This window comes from Schistocerca serialis, chromosome 8, assembly GCF_023864345.2.
Source record: "Schistocerca serialis cubense isolate TAMUIC-IGC-003099 chromosome 8, iqSchSeri2.2, whole genome shotgun sequence".
NCBI classification, from domain to species: Eukaryota; Metazoa; Arthropoda; class Insecta; order Orthoptera; family Acrididae; genus Schistocerca; species Schistocerca serialis.
Genome location: NC_064645.1, coordinates 227068325 through 227083228, shown reverse-complemented (window position 1 = coordinate 227083228; position 14904 = coordinate 227068325). Strand labels below are relative to the sequence as shown.

General features: G+C 42.7%; 1 protein-coding gene across 1 annotated transcript in view; it reads left to right on the top strand.

Moving 5' to 3' along the window:
• Positions 1-13882, top strand: part of LOC126416429 (protein decapentaplegic) — a 43341-nt gene extending 29459 nt beyond the window's left edge. The window contains exons 2-3 of the mRNA XM_050084150.1: positions 5360-5685; positions 10633-13882. Of these exons, the coding sequence (XP_049940107.1) occupies positions 5379-5685; positions 10633-11483 (1158 nt within the window). The 5' untranslated portion in view covers positions 5360-5378 and the 3' untranslated portion in view covers positions 11484-13882. The remainder of the gene's footprint in view (positions 1-5359; positions 5686-10632) is intronic.
• The last annotated feature ends 1022 nt before the right edge of the window (positions 13883-14904 follow it).

Here is a 14904-nt window from a genome sequence, read left to right as displayed (position 1 = left end):
ACAGAGAGATGTTAGTTAAAGTTTCTGACTTCTGAAATATATCTGTTTGTTTCAGATGTCTTTGTACAAAGGCAACGAAACAATACACTCCCCCGTTCCTTGCCTTTCTTTGGCCAAGTCAAGTCACTCTCCAGAACAACAGTCGCAGTATGCTGTGAGTGGAATTCCGTCTTTTCGGCTTGCATTCATATTTCCTTACAAGTGACTCGCAACAATATTCCCACTCCATTCATCAATAATTGTTTTAAAATATCTGTTTGCCAACATCGAGAAATAATAAAGAATAATCAGAGATACAAGGAAGCCGATTGCAACAAAGTACCTCAGTAGTTATTTTTTTAACCATAACAGTGGTGTAGTTTAAGATTACAGTGAAATTGTTTTCATGTAATCTGGATGTTACCGTTTTGTTTGTCGGCAGAGGCTTTGAAGGACGAAGTAGTCTATACTGTAGACCGAAGAGGTGTCACAGCATTGATAGCTAGTACAAAGAAGGTGGTCTACTGGCGGAATGTGTGGAGCAAAAGCTCTCCAGCGGCCAAAAATTTTCGCAGTTTTCACACGTTACGCAGTTCCTGAACGCGTATGGAAAACTGAAATAAATACATACATACATATATACACTCCTGGAAATTGAAATAAGAACACCGTGAATTCATTGTCCCAGGAAGGGGAAACTTTATTGACACATTCCTGGGGTCAGATACATCACATGATCACACTGACAGAACCACAGGCACATAGACACAGGCAACAGAGCATGCACAATGTCGGCACTAGTACAGTGTATATCCACCTTTCGCAGCAATGCAGGCTGCTATTCTCCCATGGAGACGATCGTAGAGATGCTGGATGTAGTCCTGTGGAACGGCTTGCCATGCCATTTCCACCTGGCGCCTCAGTTGGACCAGCGTTCGTGCTGGACGTGCAGACCGCGTGAGACGACGCTTCATCCAGTCCCAAACATGCTCAATGGGGGACAGATCCGGAGATCTTGCTGTCCAGGGTAGTTGACTTTCACCTTCTAGAGCACGTTGGGTGGCACGGGATATATGCGGACGTGCATTGTCCTGTTGGAACAGCAAGTTCCCTTGCCGGTCTAGGAATGGTAGAACGATGGGTTCGATGAAGGTTTGGATGTACCGTGCACTATTCAGTGTCCCCTCGACGATCACCAGTGGTGTACGGCCAGTGTAGGAGATCGCTCCCCACACCATGATGCCGGGTGTTGGCCCTGTGTGCCTCGGTCGTATGCAGTCCTGATTGTGGCGCTCACCTGCACGGCGCCAAACACGCATACGACCATCATTGGCACCAAGGCAGAAGCGACTCTCATCGCTGAAGACGACACGTCTCCATTCGTCCCTCCATTCACGCCTGTCGCGACACCACTGGAGGCGGGCTGCACGATGTTGGGGCGTGAGCGGAAGACGGCCTAACGGTGTGCGGGACCGTAGCCCAGCTTCATGGAGACGATTGCGAATGGTCCTCGCCGATACACCAGGAGCAACAGTGTCCCTAATTTGCTGGGAAGTGGCGGTGCGGTCCCCTACGGCACTGCGTAGGATCCTACGGTCTTGGCGTGCATCCGTGCGTCGCTGCGGTCCGGTCCCAGGTCGACGGGCACGTGCACCTTCCGCCGACCACTGGCGACAACATCGATGTACTGTGGAGACCTCACGCCCCACGTGTTGAGCAATTCGGCGGTACGTCCACCCGACCTCCCGCATGCCCACTATACGCCCTCGCTCAAAGTCCGCCAACTGCACATACGGTTCACGTCCACGCTGTCGCGGCATGCTACCAGTGTTAAAGACTGCGATGGAGCTCCGTATGCCACGGCAAACTGGCTGACACTGACGGCGGCGGTGCACAAATGCTGCGCAGCTAGCGCCATTCGACGGCCAACACCGCGGTTCCTGGTGTGTCCGCTGTGCCGTGCGTGTGATCATTGCTTGTACAGCCCTCTCGCAGTGTCCGGAGCAAGTATGGTGGGTCTGACACACCGGTGTCAATGTGTTCTTTTTTCCATTTCCAGGAGTGTACATACATACACACATTCGAATTCGAAGTTTCCTGTATATCACTGTAATGAATTAATTTTTAATCACATTTATCGGTATTAATCATTTTTGTTTAATACTTTGAATAAAGTAAACGAATGATCTTTTTGGGTACATTACAGGCGATTTTATAACACACACAGTTAAATTTCTATCTCTACCTGCTATAAAGAAACTTATGTTAGTTAATGGTTGGTTATACATTTCATGTTAGGGATAAGGATGTTTATTTTTGCAGGCGGGCCCGTATCGTGTACGTTGCGCGTCTGCCGTTGTGGGTTCCTCGTACATTTGCACCCGAGATTGATCTCATTTCTGTTGCTTTTAAATCAGCTGTGTTGGGACTGAGCTAGGACAATCTCAACGTATGCTTACAGTTCCAGTAAATTTTACTTTATCAAGGCAAAGATTTTTATGTTAAAAAATGATTATAAATGAAAGGTAATCATTTTAAAAATTATCGAGTCTCCCTCGAAAACATATACTACATTCCGCCACTGATACGCACACCCAGAAAGTTTGGAATATCGGCGCCCTTGGAACAATGTGAGACAGCGTTGTAGCCTATCCATGACCTTATTCAGCCTTTACATTGAGCAACCAGTAAATGATACCAAAGAAAAAATGGAGAAAGAACTAAAGTCCTTGGAGAAGAAATAAAAAATATAAGGACAAAATAGAATAGATTCGAATTCAATCATGCGATTCTGAGGGAAGTAACTAGAAAACGAGACACTGAAAATAGTAGATGAATTTTAATATTTGGGGATTAAAATAACTGATGATTACCGAAGTAGAGAGGATAAAAAATGTAGACTGGCAATGGGAAGAAAAGAATTTCCGAAGAGGGGAAATTTAACACCGAACATAGATCTAACCGTTAGGAAATTTTTTCTCAAGGTATTTGTCTGAAGTATAGTCTTTTATGGAAGTGAACGTGAACAATAAAGATTTTACACAAGAAGAAAATAGAAGCTTTTGAAATACGGCGCTGCAAAAAAATGCTGAATATGGGATGAATGGAGCATGTAACTAATGAACAGAACGGGGAAGAAAACAAATTTGTGGCACAACTTGACTAACGGAAGGGATAGGTTGATAGCACATGCTCTGAAACACAAAGGGGTGACTAGTTTCAAGTGTATGTGGGGAGGGGGATAAAAAGGGGTAAAATTGTAGGGAGAGACAAAGAGAGGAACACAGTAAACAGACTCAAAAGAATGTAGGCTGCCGTAGTTACTCTGTTATCAAGAGGTTTGCACACGATAGAGTAACACGGCTAGCTACATCAAGCCTGTCTTAGGACTGAAGACCACAGCAATACAAAACAGAATATTCTGAATTATGTAGAACTATTCGTTAACGTCGTAGAGAGAATGGGAGAGAGGGAATAAATAGCGAACTCTGAACACTGGAACTGAATAAAATCAAAACTTGTGTTTGACAGACACCTTGTATCACAAGTGAAGATGACGGACGGCACTGCAACAAACATGAGAGAGGAAATCGTATCAGCATACCAAGACCTATTTTCTAGTTTGTATAGTTAAAGGTATTAATAAGAAGAACGGATAAACAATAAAATTAAATGCCAAGGTTTACAGAATCACGAGGAATGTGCAAAGGAAAGGCGTCGGAAGATGATGAACTTGCAAAGCTAAATCCATAATGTCTAGGAAGAAGTGAAGTCCCCAAATCTGAAACAAGAGTATAATTATTTCCACTCACAAAGGAAACGAGACAGCAAGACAAAAACAAAGATTTGTCCGCCTCCTGTCCCTAACGTGTACAAACTGCGTCGAATAAACAGTAGAATTTAAACGGGCAACGTAACACCTTTATTTTACAAGAGTATGGAACGAAGCAATCAGTATGAAGTAAAGATTTGCAGTTCACTGATTTTGAGAAAGGCTTTAACACAGTTTCAACAAAATCTGTGTTGACAGCCCTACAGAATCAATACATCTATCGAATGTATAGAATGATGTACAGAATGATTTAATATTTTGCGAGAATATTACCAAAGCAACTAGGGTATTGTAATACATAATTTGTTTTAATATATGTACAATCCCAGTCAGAATATATTCACTGGATCTGATTGGATCTTTAGTTATTGCAGTAGTAAAATCAACGATATGAAACCAGATTATAAACATCAAAACGCTCCGAATAATGTCATTTCATGTCAGCAGAGCCGGCAAACACTCACGACTAAACAGAGTGATACGACACTTATTTTTCTGTGCTCTGCGGGAAAAGATGTTGAACTATCACTGTCAAAGAATTTTCTGTGCTACAGTAAGGTGCGCAGATGTCTCGACACGATTAAAGTGCATGAATTCAACTGCAAACCGTTGCGTGACTCAAGAAGGTGGAAGGGTCTTCCCAGTTCCATCGGGCAAGAAAAATTTCATCTTGTCGTAGCTGCAAAAACGTTTCATTTACTTTTAAGGGACCTTTTCTTCTTGTTGATGAGATGTGAGTAGAAGGCTTTGTAACAGTGTTTCGTATTTCACTCTTTGCAGCTATGGTTCCTGAAAGAGAGACCTTCAAAGAGAGTGCGAGGGCTATTCGAAAAGTAAGGTCCGATTGGTCGCGAAATGGAACCGACAGTGAAAATCCAATGAACCTTCGCACGGATGTGTCGGGCCATGTCTCTATAATGCCCGTCGAGCGAGTCACGTTGCTCTTTCCAGTTCTGAGCGGACAGTGAGCACATGCCTAGATAAATAGTGTGTCTCGCCAGGGATGAGGACCTGGTGAAAGAGTTTGCACTCTGCAGGGTCAATGAATATGCTCCTGTAGCGCTTTCGACAGGAAGTGTTCGATCACGCAAAGTACAGCCCGTAACTGGTTTCCTATGAGTTTCATCTCTGCTCACATGTTGCGCACAGAGAACAATCTGCAGATCAGTGCAGAGAATTGGCAGAAACCACAAGTTTCTATGATGGGTATTGGCAAGTTGATACAATGCGGGAAAAATGTTGGAGTGGCGACTATTTAGAGAAGTAGCTGGAACCTGTAGCTAACAAATAAAACACATTCGATTTTCACAGAGATTCCTTTTCGCCACCGATCGGATCTTACTTTCCGAATAGCCGACGTATTTTCCGACCTTCGACATCGACTAACGTTTGGACACACATTTCTACTACAGCTGACTAACTCTGTCTCGGCATGAATCTTTCTGGTCATACATGAGTGTACTGCACATTGGCCTTCCCCTTGTAGTCCGCTTGCACGTTTCGCCTGGCACCCTCGTTTATAGCTGTGCCTTGTTTTCCCGTCCACAGCGGCCGGAGTGTAGAGAGGATGAGTGCGCTGCGCCCCGCCACGGCGGCGGCGGCGCTGCTGCTGGCGGTGGCGCTGGCTGTGCTGGTGGGGGCGGCGAGCGCAACGCAGGGGCGAGCGCTGCCCGCGGGGGCGGAGGCCAGCCTGCTGTCCGCGCTGGGGCTGCGCTCCCGGCCACGGCCCGACCGCTCCCGCGTCGTTGTGCCGCCCGCCATGCTCGAGCTCTGGCGGACGCGCTTCGAGGCTCAGCAGCAGCACGCCAAGCAACCCCGGCGCCACGTCGTTCCCGCGCACGGCGCCAATACCGTCCGCAGTTTTACGCACCGAGGTTAGTACCGAAATAACTGACATACGTACAGGAAGTTTCCGAGAAACGAAAACTATGTATGTCAAAGGCGACGTCCTGACTGACCCAACATCACCCAGCCCAAACCGCTAAGGATAGAAACTGGAAATTTGAGGAGAGTGTTGATCTTATACTGTAGGCGTCGTTTAAGAATCAATTTTTCGAAATTCCATTCCTAAGGAGATGAAATAGGGAATTAAAGGCTTTTTGAAAATATGTCATTATTAAGGCAATTTTGGGGCTAGAATTACGAACTAGTACTTAAAAAATGGAAAATCAAAGATGAAATAATGACAATACTATGAAAAGGATAGATTGCTACACACCATATAGCGGAGATGCTGAGTCGTAGTGAGGCACAACAAAAAGACTGTCAAACAAGTAAGCTTTCGGCACTCATTCACTCACTCACTCACTCACTCCCTCACTCACTCATGCAAACGCTACTCACACACAAATGACCACAGTCTCTTGCAGCCGAGGCCTGCACGAGTCATTTATGTTAGTTTAGTTACTAGACAGCGGTTGGCGCAGCGCCAAGAATACGGAAAGATAAGAAAAGGATCGTGGGATCCAGTCTCTATGCAGAAATTTCTGTATTTTAAATTTTTACGTTACTTACACTACAAATAAACCAAAATAATGCTAATTATATTGTATTTATTAATATTTTTATATAAGGCGTCGAAAGGAAATGCGAAGGAAAATCTGGTTCAAATGGCTCTCAGCACTATGGGACTTAACTTCTGAGATCATCAGTCATCAGCTGCTGTAGATGCAGTGCGATGCGATAGTCATGCACCGAACACGATGGTCTTCCCTCCCGTTAGTGCCACGTGGCCATCCACAGTCTGGTCTTCTCGCGACTGTGCATTCCCGTGGACACCGCTGCCAGCAGTCATGTACAGTCGCTACATTCTTGCAAAACCTTCTGTAATATCGAAGAAGGAACACCCAGCTTCTCATAGCCCTACTACACGACCTCGTTCAAACACAGTGAGGTGTTGCCGTAAAGGCATTCTTCACTAACATCAAGTCAACACGTCCAATCTCAAATGTAATTAATGCTCACGACTCTTACAACACGTATTTAAAGCAAACCTAATTTGCATCCTCATGGTGGCACTATTAGCGCCACTCTTCTGTGAATGGAGCAAAATCTGAATAAACTTCATCTTTCAGATGTAGAATTTTCTCTTTTTCTTTTTGGTTAGTGTAGTAAAATAGTGGCTGTAGTGGACATATTTCGCCTGGTCGCAGTGGATGGCACGAAAACAAACACCCACTACCTCTCGTGAAGAAGCAGACAACGAGGTACACTGCAAAGGCGGTTTTTTGTGGCTGTAGGTGGCTTGGTTTGGACTATTTGGTGTATAAAATTGCTATAAACCCGGAAGGGAGATTTTAGTTTAACCTCCTGTCGACAATGAGGTCTTCAGAGACGGGACAAACGCAGAGATGTTAACGACTCGTGTGCCCCGGCCAGGCAACTTCAGCCGCCTTCCCGCCTTTGTGTACTGCGGGCCACTCTGACAACGCAGGCGCAGAGACACAGTGTTCGGGTGAAAAACTGTGAACCCGAATCAATTTGTCAGTCCAGGGGCATTCAGCATTCAAGCGCGACGGGCGAATTTCCATTCCTTTCTTCCTTCTGGTAAAACCAGAACATCTGTTTACACATAAAAGATTTATTGCTTCATAACCATTCATAACATGATGACACTTGACATCAACTTGGTGAAATGCGCTACGTAAGCGTTGAAAGTTGCATGTATGTAACTAAACTGTGCGTCTGTGTGCAACGAGTAGGATTTGGCTGTGTAAGCGATGCCTGCAGAAAACCAGTTGCTGTAATACACACAGTGTCCCCGGAATGTTTGTGATCAAAATTAAACAAATGATCGAAAATAGTAAAAAGTGTAGGCAAATAACAGCTCGCACAGACGCCCGAACAACGCACAATCCGTAAATGGAACAATAATAACACTCAGTATATGGTGCAGTAAGAATATTATCGTCTGCTATGTAATGATGCGCAAGACATAGATATACGTAAGGGACTATCCGTCCGAAGACCTTACAGTCCAGAATCAGTATCCCAATCACGCAAAATCTCTGTGATCCTTGAGGCAATTATCATACCGACACATCTGGTTTAGCAGAACACTGTCCTGCTATGTGAAGAAGTCCGTTACTGCCTGCTGCGCATCCTCGCCCGACTGGAATCGTTGATCGTTCAAGGGCCTTTTTTAAAGGCTCGAAGGCGAGATAATCGCATGGGGAGATATCAGGACTACAGGGTGGATGCTGTATTGTCTTCCGCTTGAGTCGGCGTAACGACATTTCGATATGACGACGTGGATTATCGTGGATCAGCAGCATTCCAAAACGGTGATTTTCGACAGACCTGCTGCCCCACACTAATTCTTCATTCTCCGATGCAATGTCTACCAGTGTTCGTCCTTCGGCATCCATGAAAAGAATAACAGCACGTTGACCCTGTTTTGACGCATTTGTTAATAATATCGCCGTAGGTCATTTCCGCATTTATCGAGAGCACATCGGAAAGAGACACTGCCATGCTAATCCCTTGCCTACGTGCTGGGCCCTATATACGAGCATCGGAGTCACGCTAGGTTGCGTATATACTGCAGCAACGCCCTCAAACAAACTGTGATTGTCCCTCATGGTAGAATGAATTAAATGTATTCGCAGTTGCGAATACGATTAGACTTCAGCTGCACAATGGGTGGCACTAAAAATTTGTGCCAGACCGGAACTCGATCATGAATTTCCTGCTTATCGGTCTTGGAGGCGTGCTCGGATAACCGAAGTGGTTAATGCGCTCCCAATAAGAGGGGAAAACCGGGCTAGAGTCCCAGTCCAGCAAAGATATTCGTTATCACACCACAGTGAAAATCCGACGAAGTTTTGCACAGGTGTGTTGGGCAGTGTCTCTAATACGCCCATCGATCGCGTTACGTCGTTCTTTATAGTTCTGAACACACAGGGAGCACATAAAGATACCTAGAACAATAGTGTCCCCCGCCAAGTACGAGAGCCTGGTGAGAAATCTCGCCTGAAGCTATGCAGCCAACATTACATAACTGTCGTTCGTTTTCTTCTTCAAGACAATTCTTAGCCGCATTCTGAAGGGGCAATGAAGATGCCAGCGTAGAGAATTGGCGGAAAGCACTGGCAGCTGCCTTCTATAACGAGGGTATTGGAAAGTTGGTACAACGCTACGACAAACGTCTAAGTCGGATCGGCGACTATGGAGATAAGTAGCTGGAAGTTGTAGCTAACTGTTGCAATAAATAAAACAGTTTTGACTTTCAGTGTGGTTTCCATTTCGCGACCTATCGTTCCTTACTTTCCGAAAAGCCCTCGTACCTTGCGGGGTATAATTAGTCTTTTGCCGCCCAGTGAGTCTTAAGTACATAGCGAAAGATTTCGCATCTTTGAACTGAAGCTTATTGAACCTGCTGCACATCACAGTAAATGTATCCTCTTCCTTTGTGCACCGTGGAAGATAAAAAATTTTCTAGTAGTAGATATTTATTGCTTTTTCTTTGAGCAGAGTACGTGCTGTATTGATTACATTTGACAAGTTAAAGATGTGTGCCAAATTGAAGCATGGGCCTAATATTTTTCTGGACAGTGGGCCAGTATTGTTTTGTGCTAACACTTAAGCTCCTGAGATTATGACGTAGTAACAAAGCACCAGCTACTAGCGTCCCTCAAACTCGATGAAGTCTTCCGGATGTTTGCGTTAAACAATTCAGGTACTACAAAACACTCAGATGATGTCTTCAGCACTTCGTCACAGTCTGAAGGTTCGCTGTACCATCTGTCTTAGTTCTTTCGATTCAGCGTTTAGCTATTATAGGTTGACTTCATTGAGTATGAGGGACGCTAATAGCTGGTGCTTTGTTACTGCGTCGTAATATAGTAGTTTCCCGGCAGTTCTTTAGTGAACAGCTTTTGCCATCACTGATTGGTATCAGGTAAAGGAAGCACTGTAAACTAAAGGATTCGGCTTCGTATTATACGGTTCCACTAATCACAACTTTCTGTTGGCCATAATTTCAAGATTACAATCCATAATTTCTACGCAAGTACTTGAGATTCTTCACATACAGGTTGGGGATGGAAGCTTGTCTTAAGGACGAATTTACGTTACATCTCAGCCATTGTGGCGTCCCACGACTGACCATACCTCCACAACTTTACATATTTCAGCTTAGTTTGATGTACACGAGGATGAATTAAGATGTATTTTCTGACAGCTACAACCAGAACTCATTAACGTTGTGTCGCTGGGGTCTGATTTGCAAGCTTCTCCAGGATTTATCAAGAAAACGCGACGATTTGTTTGCGAGGAATAATATAAAATTCTTCTTACTAACGCTTACAGCTAGTTGTCTGCAGTCGTCAGAAGGATGCGTGCTGTTACAGATGCCAAAGAGAAATAACCGGAAGAGTGGATTAAAATACTAGAAGTTGCCGTAACAATAGTTAAAAGTTAGGTCAACTCGTAAAGAAATACTGGTTACATTCAATGTTTATGACTCATATGATGTTTTAACTTTGTTCTCTTTATGTTTATTTTAGGGAGTGTTTATATATTTTTATCCTTGTATAAAACGAGCCTCTCTTTAGAGCTGATATAACGTGTACTTAAACTTTGGTTTTACTCTTGTCGTTTGGAATTTGTGGGTTAGATTCGCAATTATGGATGTAAGCTGCTCGGACCTATGCGCCACCATGTGGATATAGACAACTATATTTATGTGCGAGTTTTGTACAACGTTTTGGTCGGTAACTTTTGATGACGAATTACATTACAATAAAAAGTTGCATACCTGAGTGATATCGCGCCTACGCAGTTTACCACGCTAAATTTCATTTTTCTCGTTTGTATTGCAGAATCTGATGCGGACGCAGAGTTCGAGGGGCATCATCGCTTCCGTCTTCACTTCGACGTGAAGAGCATTCCCGAGTCCGAGCTGCTGCAGGCAGCCGAGCTGCGGCTGGCGCGCGACGCCATCGAGACCGGCCGCGGCCGCCGGCGCTTGCGCGTGCTGGTGCACGATGTGGTGCGCCGCGGCACCCGAGATGTGCCCCTCACGCGCCTCGTCGACTCTCGCGTGGTCGGCACCGGCTCCAACGAATCGCTGGCGCTCGACGTGCTGCCGGCGGTGCGCAGGTGGCGCGAGGATCCGCGCCACAACCACGGCTTGCTGGTGGAGGTGCTGGCTGCGGACCAGTACGCAAAGCAGCAACCGGCGACACCGATACCTCATCACGTGCGGCTGCGACGTGCCGCCGATGAGGACGACTCCCGGTGGCTGCAACGGCAGCCTATACTGCTCGCTTACACCGACGACAAGCGCGGACCTCAGAGACGTTCCAAGCGCAACGGCGCGCCCCCCAGCCGCAAGTCGAAGCGGAAGGACCAGCGTTCGACATGTCGCCGTCACCCGCTCTACGTGGATTTCCGCGAAGTCGGTTGGGACGACTGGATTGTAGCACCGCCAGGCTACGAAGCGTGGTATTGTCACGGTGACTGTCCGTTCCCACTGTCAGCTCACATGAACTCTACGAACCACGCCGTCGTACAGACTTTGATGAATTCGATGAACCCTGGCCTCGTGCCGAAAGCGTGCTGTGTACCGACGCAGCTCACGTCCATCTCTATGCTTTATTTAGATGAAGAGTCCAAAGTGGTGCTTAAGAACTACCACGAGATGGCAGTGGTTGGGTGTGGTTGTCGGTAGGACGTGCGTATCTCCGTTTTAATCTCTGGACCGTGGTGCATTTCATTCCCCACATTCGCAGGCTGTGCCATTTTGTAATGTTAGATGTAGTTTGACTGTCAATTGTGCCTCGACAAACTCGCTGTGTTATGACGAAAGAATATTCAAACGATACTGCCTAGACAGTGAACAGATGAACTGATCCTGAAATCGTCCGAGAAATGACAATATTGACAAATGCAGTGAGGTACCTGTTGTGCTGCAAAGCATTTGACTGATTAGTACGCTAGAACATTGCGTTGAATAAATACAGCACTAGGGAGGCAATATAATCATTTTTCAGTTAGTCTTGTGTGTGTTTCACAGGGTAAAAGCGACATTAAACTGATATTATGAAAGAACAAATAGTGCCTTCTAACTTTACTCATAGACTACATGTGCAATAAAAGTACACAATATATATATAAATATTAAATCATGTGTCAGTACCTGACAAAGTCTGGGGTAATTTATTATTTAACACAAAACTGTACTATAAACTTTTATTTTGTAGGTTCTTACCACTACTGCATTCAGTCAGGAAATAAATCACAAATGCTCAAAAAAATTATTTGTATTCTTGACATTTCTGTACAGTCAAACTTTTAAAAGCATGAAGCATGTATTACCTCTTGCTGTGTTGGTCATAAACAAATTTACAATATCAATTGGCATTTCATCAAAATTCCAATGTTACAGATATTGATAAATTATTTTTTTCACCATGTTTCATTACTTTTGTGTCTGACAGACTTAGAGAAACCGCAGTTAAATTATAGTGTTCTCCTTTCTCATACACCTACCCCTTCAAAAAGGTCTCTTGTAGCAACCTGGAACTGTAGATAATGTCAGCAGCAGTTCTGTACATTGCTATAAGTTATCACATCATGTAGCAAAATCTTTATAGACATTTGCTAATTTACTTCAACACTCTGCTCGTAATAAGCAGACTCAAATTTGCTGCTTTTATTCTGTGATTCTGTATGGAAAAAAAAGCCAACCCTGCAATTAAAAGATCGTTGTCCTAATACATTGCTCCTTAACATTGGCACCCTTTTGTACTCAAATACAATAATCTCAAATGAGAGTGGAGTATTACATCAAGCACAATTTCAGTTTTTGTAATTTCTGAACTGAAGAACATTAATCCTTCTGTAACTCTTCTTCTTTTTTATTACTGTGATTCAATACATTACAGTTGTTTCTTGCAATTTTGCTTGAAAAGTCTTCTGTCTTTCCGAACTTCCAGCTCTGAATTCCTTTCTGCCAGAGATCCTTCCAACTCCCTCTTCACACTCTGTTTGGGCATCCTCTTCTTTTATTAGGTGGAATATTCCATAATCTCCTTAGGCCATCTGTTCTCACCCAAATGGCATGCACAAGCATGTAAACACACACACACACACACACACACACACACACACACACACACACACACATGCTAGTATTTGTTTTACTTCAACTGTATCCACTGTAATGGTGCCAGCTTCATATCCTTACAGAAGTCTATTTTTAATTATATCCTATAGTGTTAACCTGCAGCAACACCTCCAAAATCTTATTTTCATTGACAGTAAGTTCCTTGTAATTCTAAGTAAATAAATTACATTCAGATTTGTTCTATTCTACATGTTAATCATGTGCTATTATGCTATTCAAAAGATTTCCAAATCTAAATGGCTACTTTGGTACCTCAAGCAGTCTGTTTTTTGTTATAAGAGTTATCAAAATAGCAGTAACCTATGTTTTTTTACTATAGTTGATAAAAATCCATTTGCATTTGTGATACCACTGATAATTCCTTATTTATTACAAATATATCCCATATCAACATTCTTGTAATGTTTTAATAATGCTGGTCTTTACTCAAGAGAAAATCTACATTTTAAATAATTACAAGTAATTTAAGTAACATTTATGGTCAAAATGCAGCTTCTCAGATTGTAACATTTTTTCATGAATAAACCTACCCACTTATCCTAGAAATGCAATGTTGTAACAGATGCTGGGAAATTCACACTCGTATGAAGTGCAGAAAGTATCAAACATGTATAAACAGCATAATTAAATTCTTTGTTTCTGGGCATAACCCAGAGGATGTTATCTTAAGAGTTCTAAAATACACCTAATTATATTGAGCACTGTAATAGGAACCTGTACCTGGATAAGGAAATCATATTTATTTTCAATGTGTATATTGTACAACAAAAAATTTTATACCAATGCATGTAACTGAAAAAGTTATATCATTTGTAAGTATTAAATTTATGGATATAAAAGTGTGAATATAGTCATTGTAAATGTTTGTAAATATCGAAGTGTACATAGGAAAAGACATTTATAAAATATTTCTATAAATAAATGTATTTTTATGATTTTTATCTTACATGGTCTTTTATGAAGGAACAGTTATTTTTAAGAGGAGGTTCATACGATTATACCTATTACATACCAGGTGCTATACCTTTTGCAGTAAATATTTCTTTCCCTAAATTTCTGAAGTGACAGGCTGTTTCTCCAGAAATGTTTGATCAATGATGATAAGTACAGTCAACCATCACTTCAATAAAGAAACCACAAATCCCTGAAATTTTACATTCCAAATGACATAGAACTGTACTGATTGTCCTAAAAACAGAAAATGGGTAAGTTTTACTTTTAATTAGATGATTATAGGAAGCTGTTTCAGGATTTTACACCATACACTACAGTTGACATAATTTAATACATAGACATGTGAACATGCAGTAATCTATGCTACAGCATCTAAAGAAGTTATGAGAAACAGTCACAGAGAAAGAAGTGAAAATGATAGTATGCCATTATTATATTCAAATGCTTCACTTCAAAATTATTTTCTTTATCATTGTATTTTGGATTACTGAGCTGCAAATTTTGGCACCCTTTTAATGACTGTGCATATAATTCTCATAGCATCAATGACAATGTCATTAATGTGTGGAATGATGCTCAATGCAAGGCTTCAACAAATGAGCAAATACAAAACATTTCTCTGTGTATCACATAACTCCATTGATTGAGTATTGCATATTCTACTTGTAATTTGAACTGGGCTTCCCAGAATTACAAATAACTTGTTTATACAGTATGTTCACCTTATGCAAGTAAATGCTTAAGTAGCTTGAAAGTTCACTCTATCAGCAACATAATGTCACCTCAAATAGATCACTTTTAAATCCACTTAAAACCAAGGTATCAAGCCATATGGACAAATTCATATTGATAATTCATTTGTGGTACACTATATGTATGTACACAGATAAACAGTTGTCAACCTGAAGATGGTTTTAATGAATGCATTAGAGATGGTGTCATCCTACCTTCATACTGAGAACCTACACACAACTGTCAAATCCTACTGAAAAGGCAACTTGACAGTCAT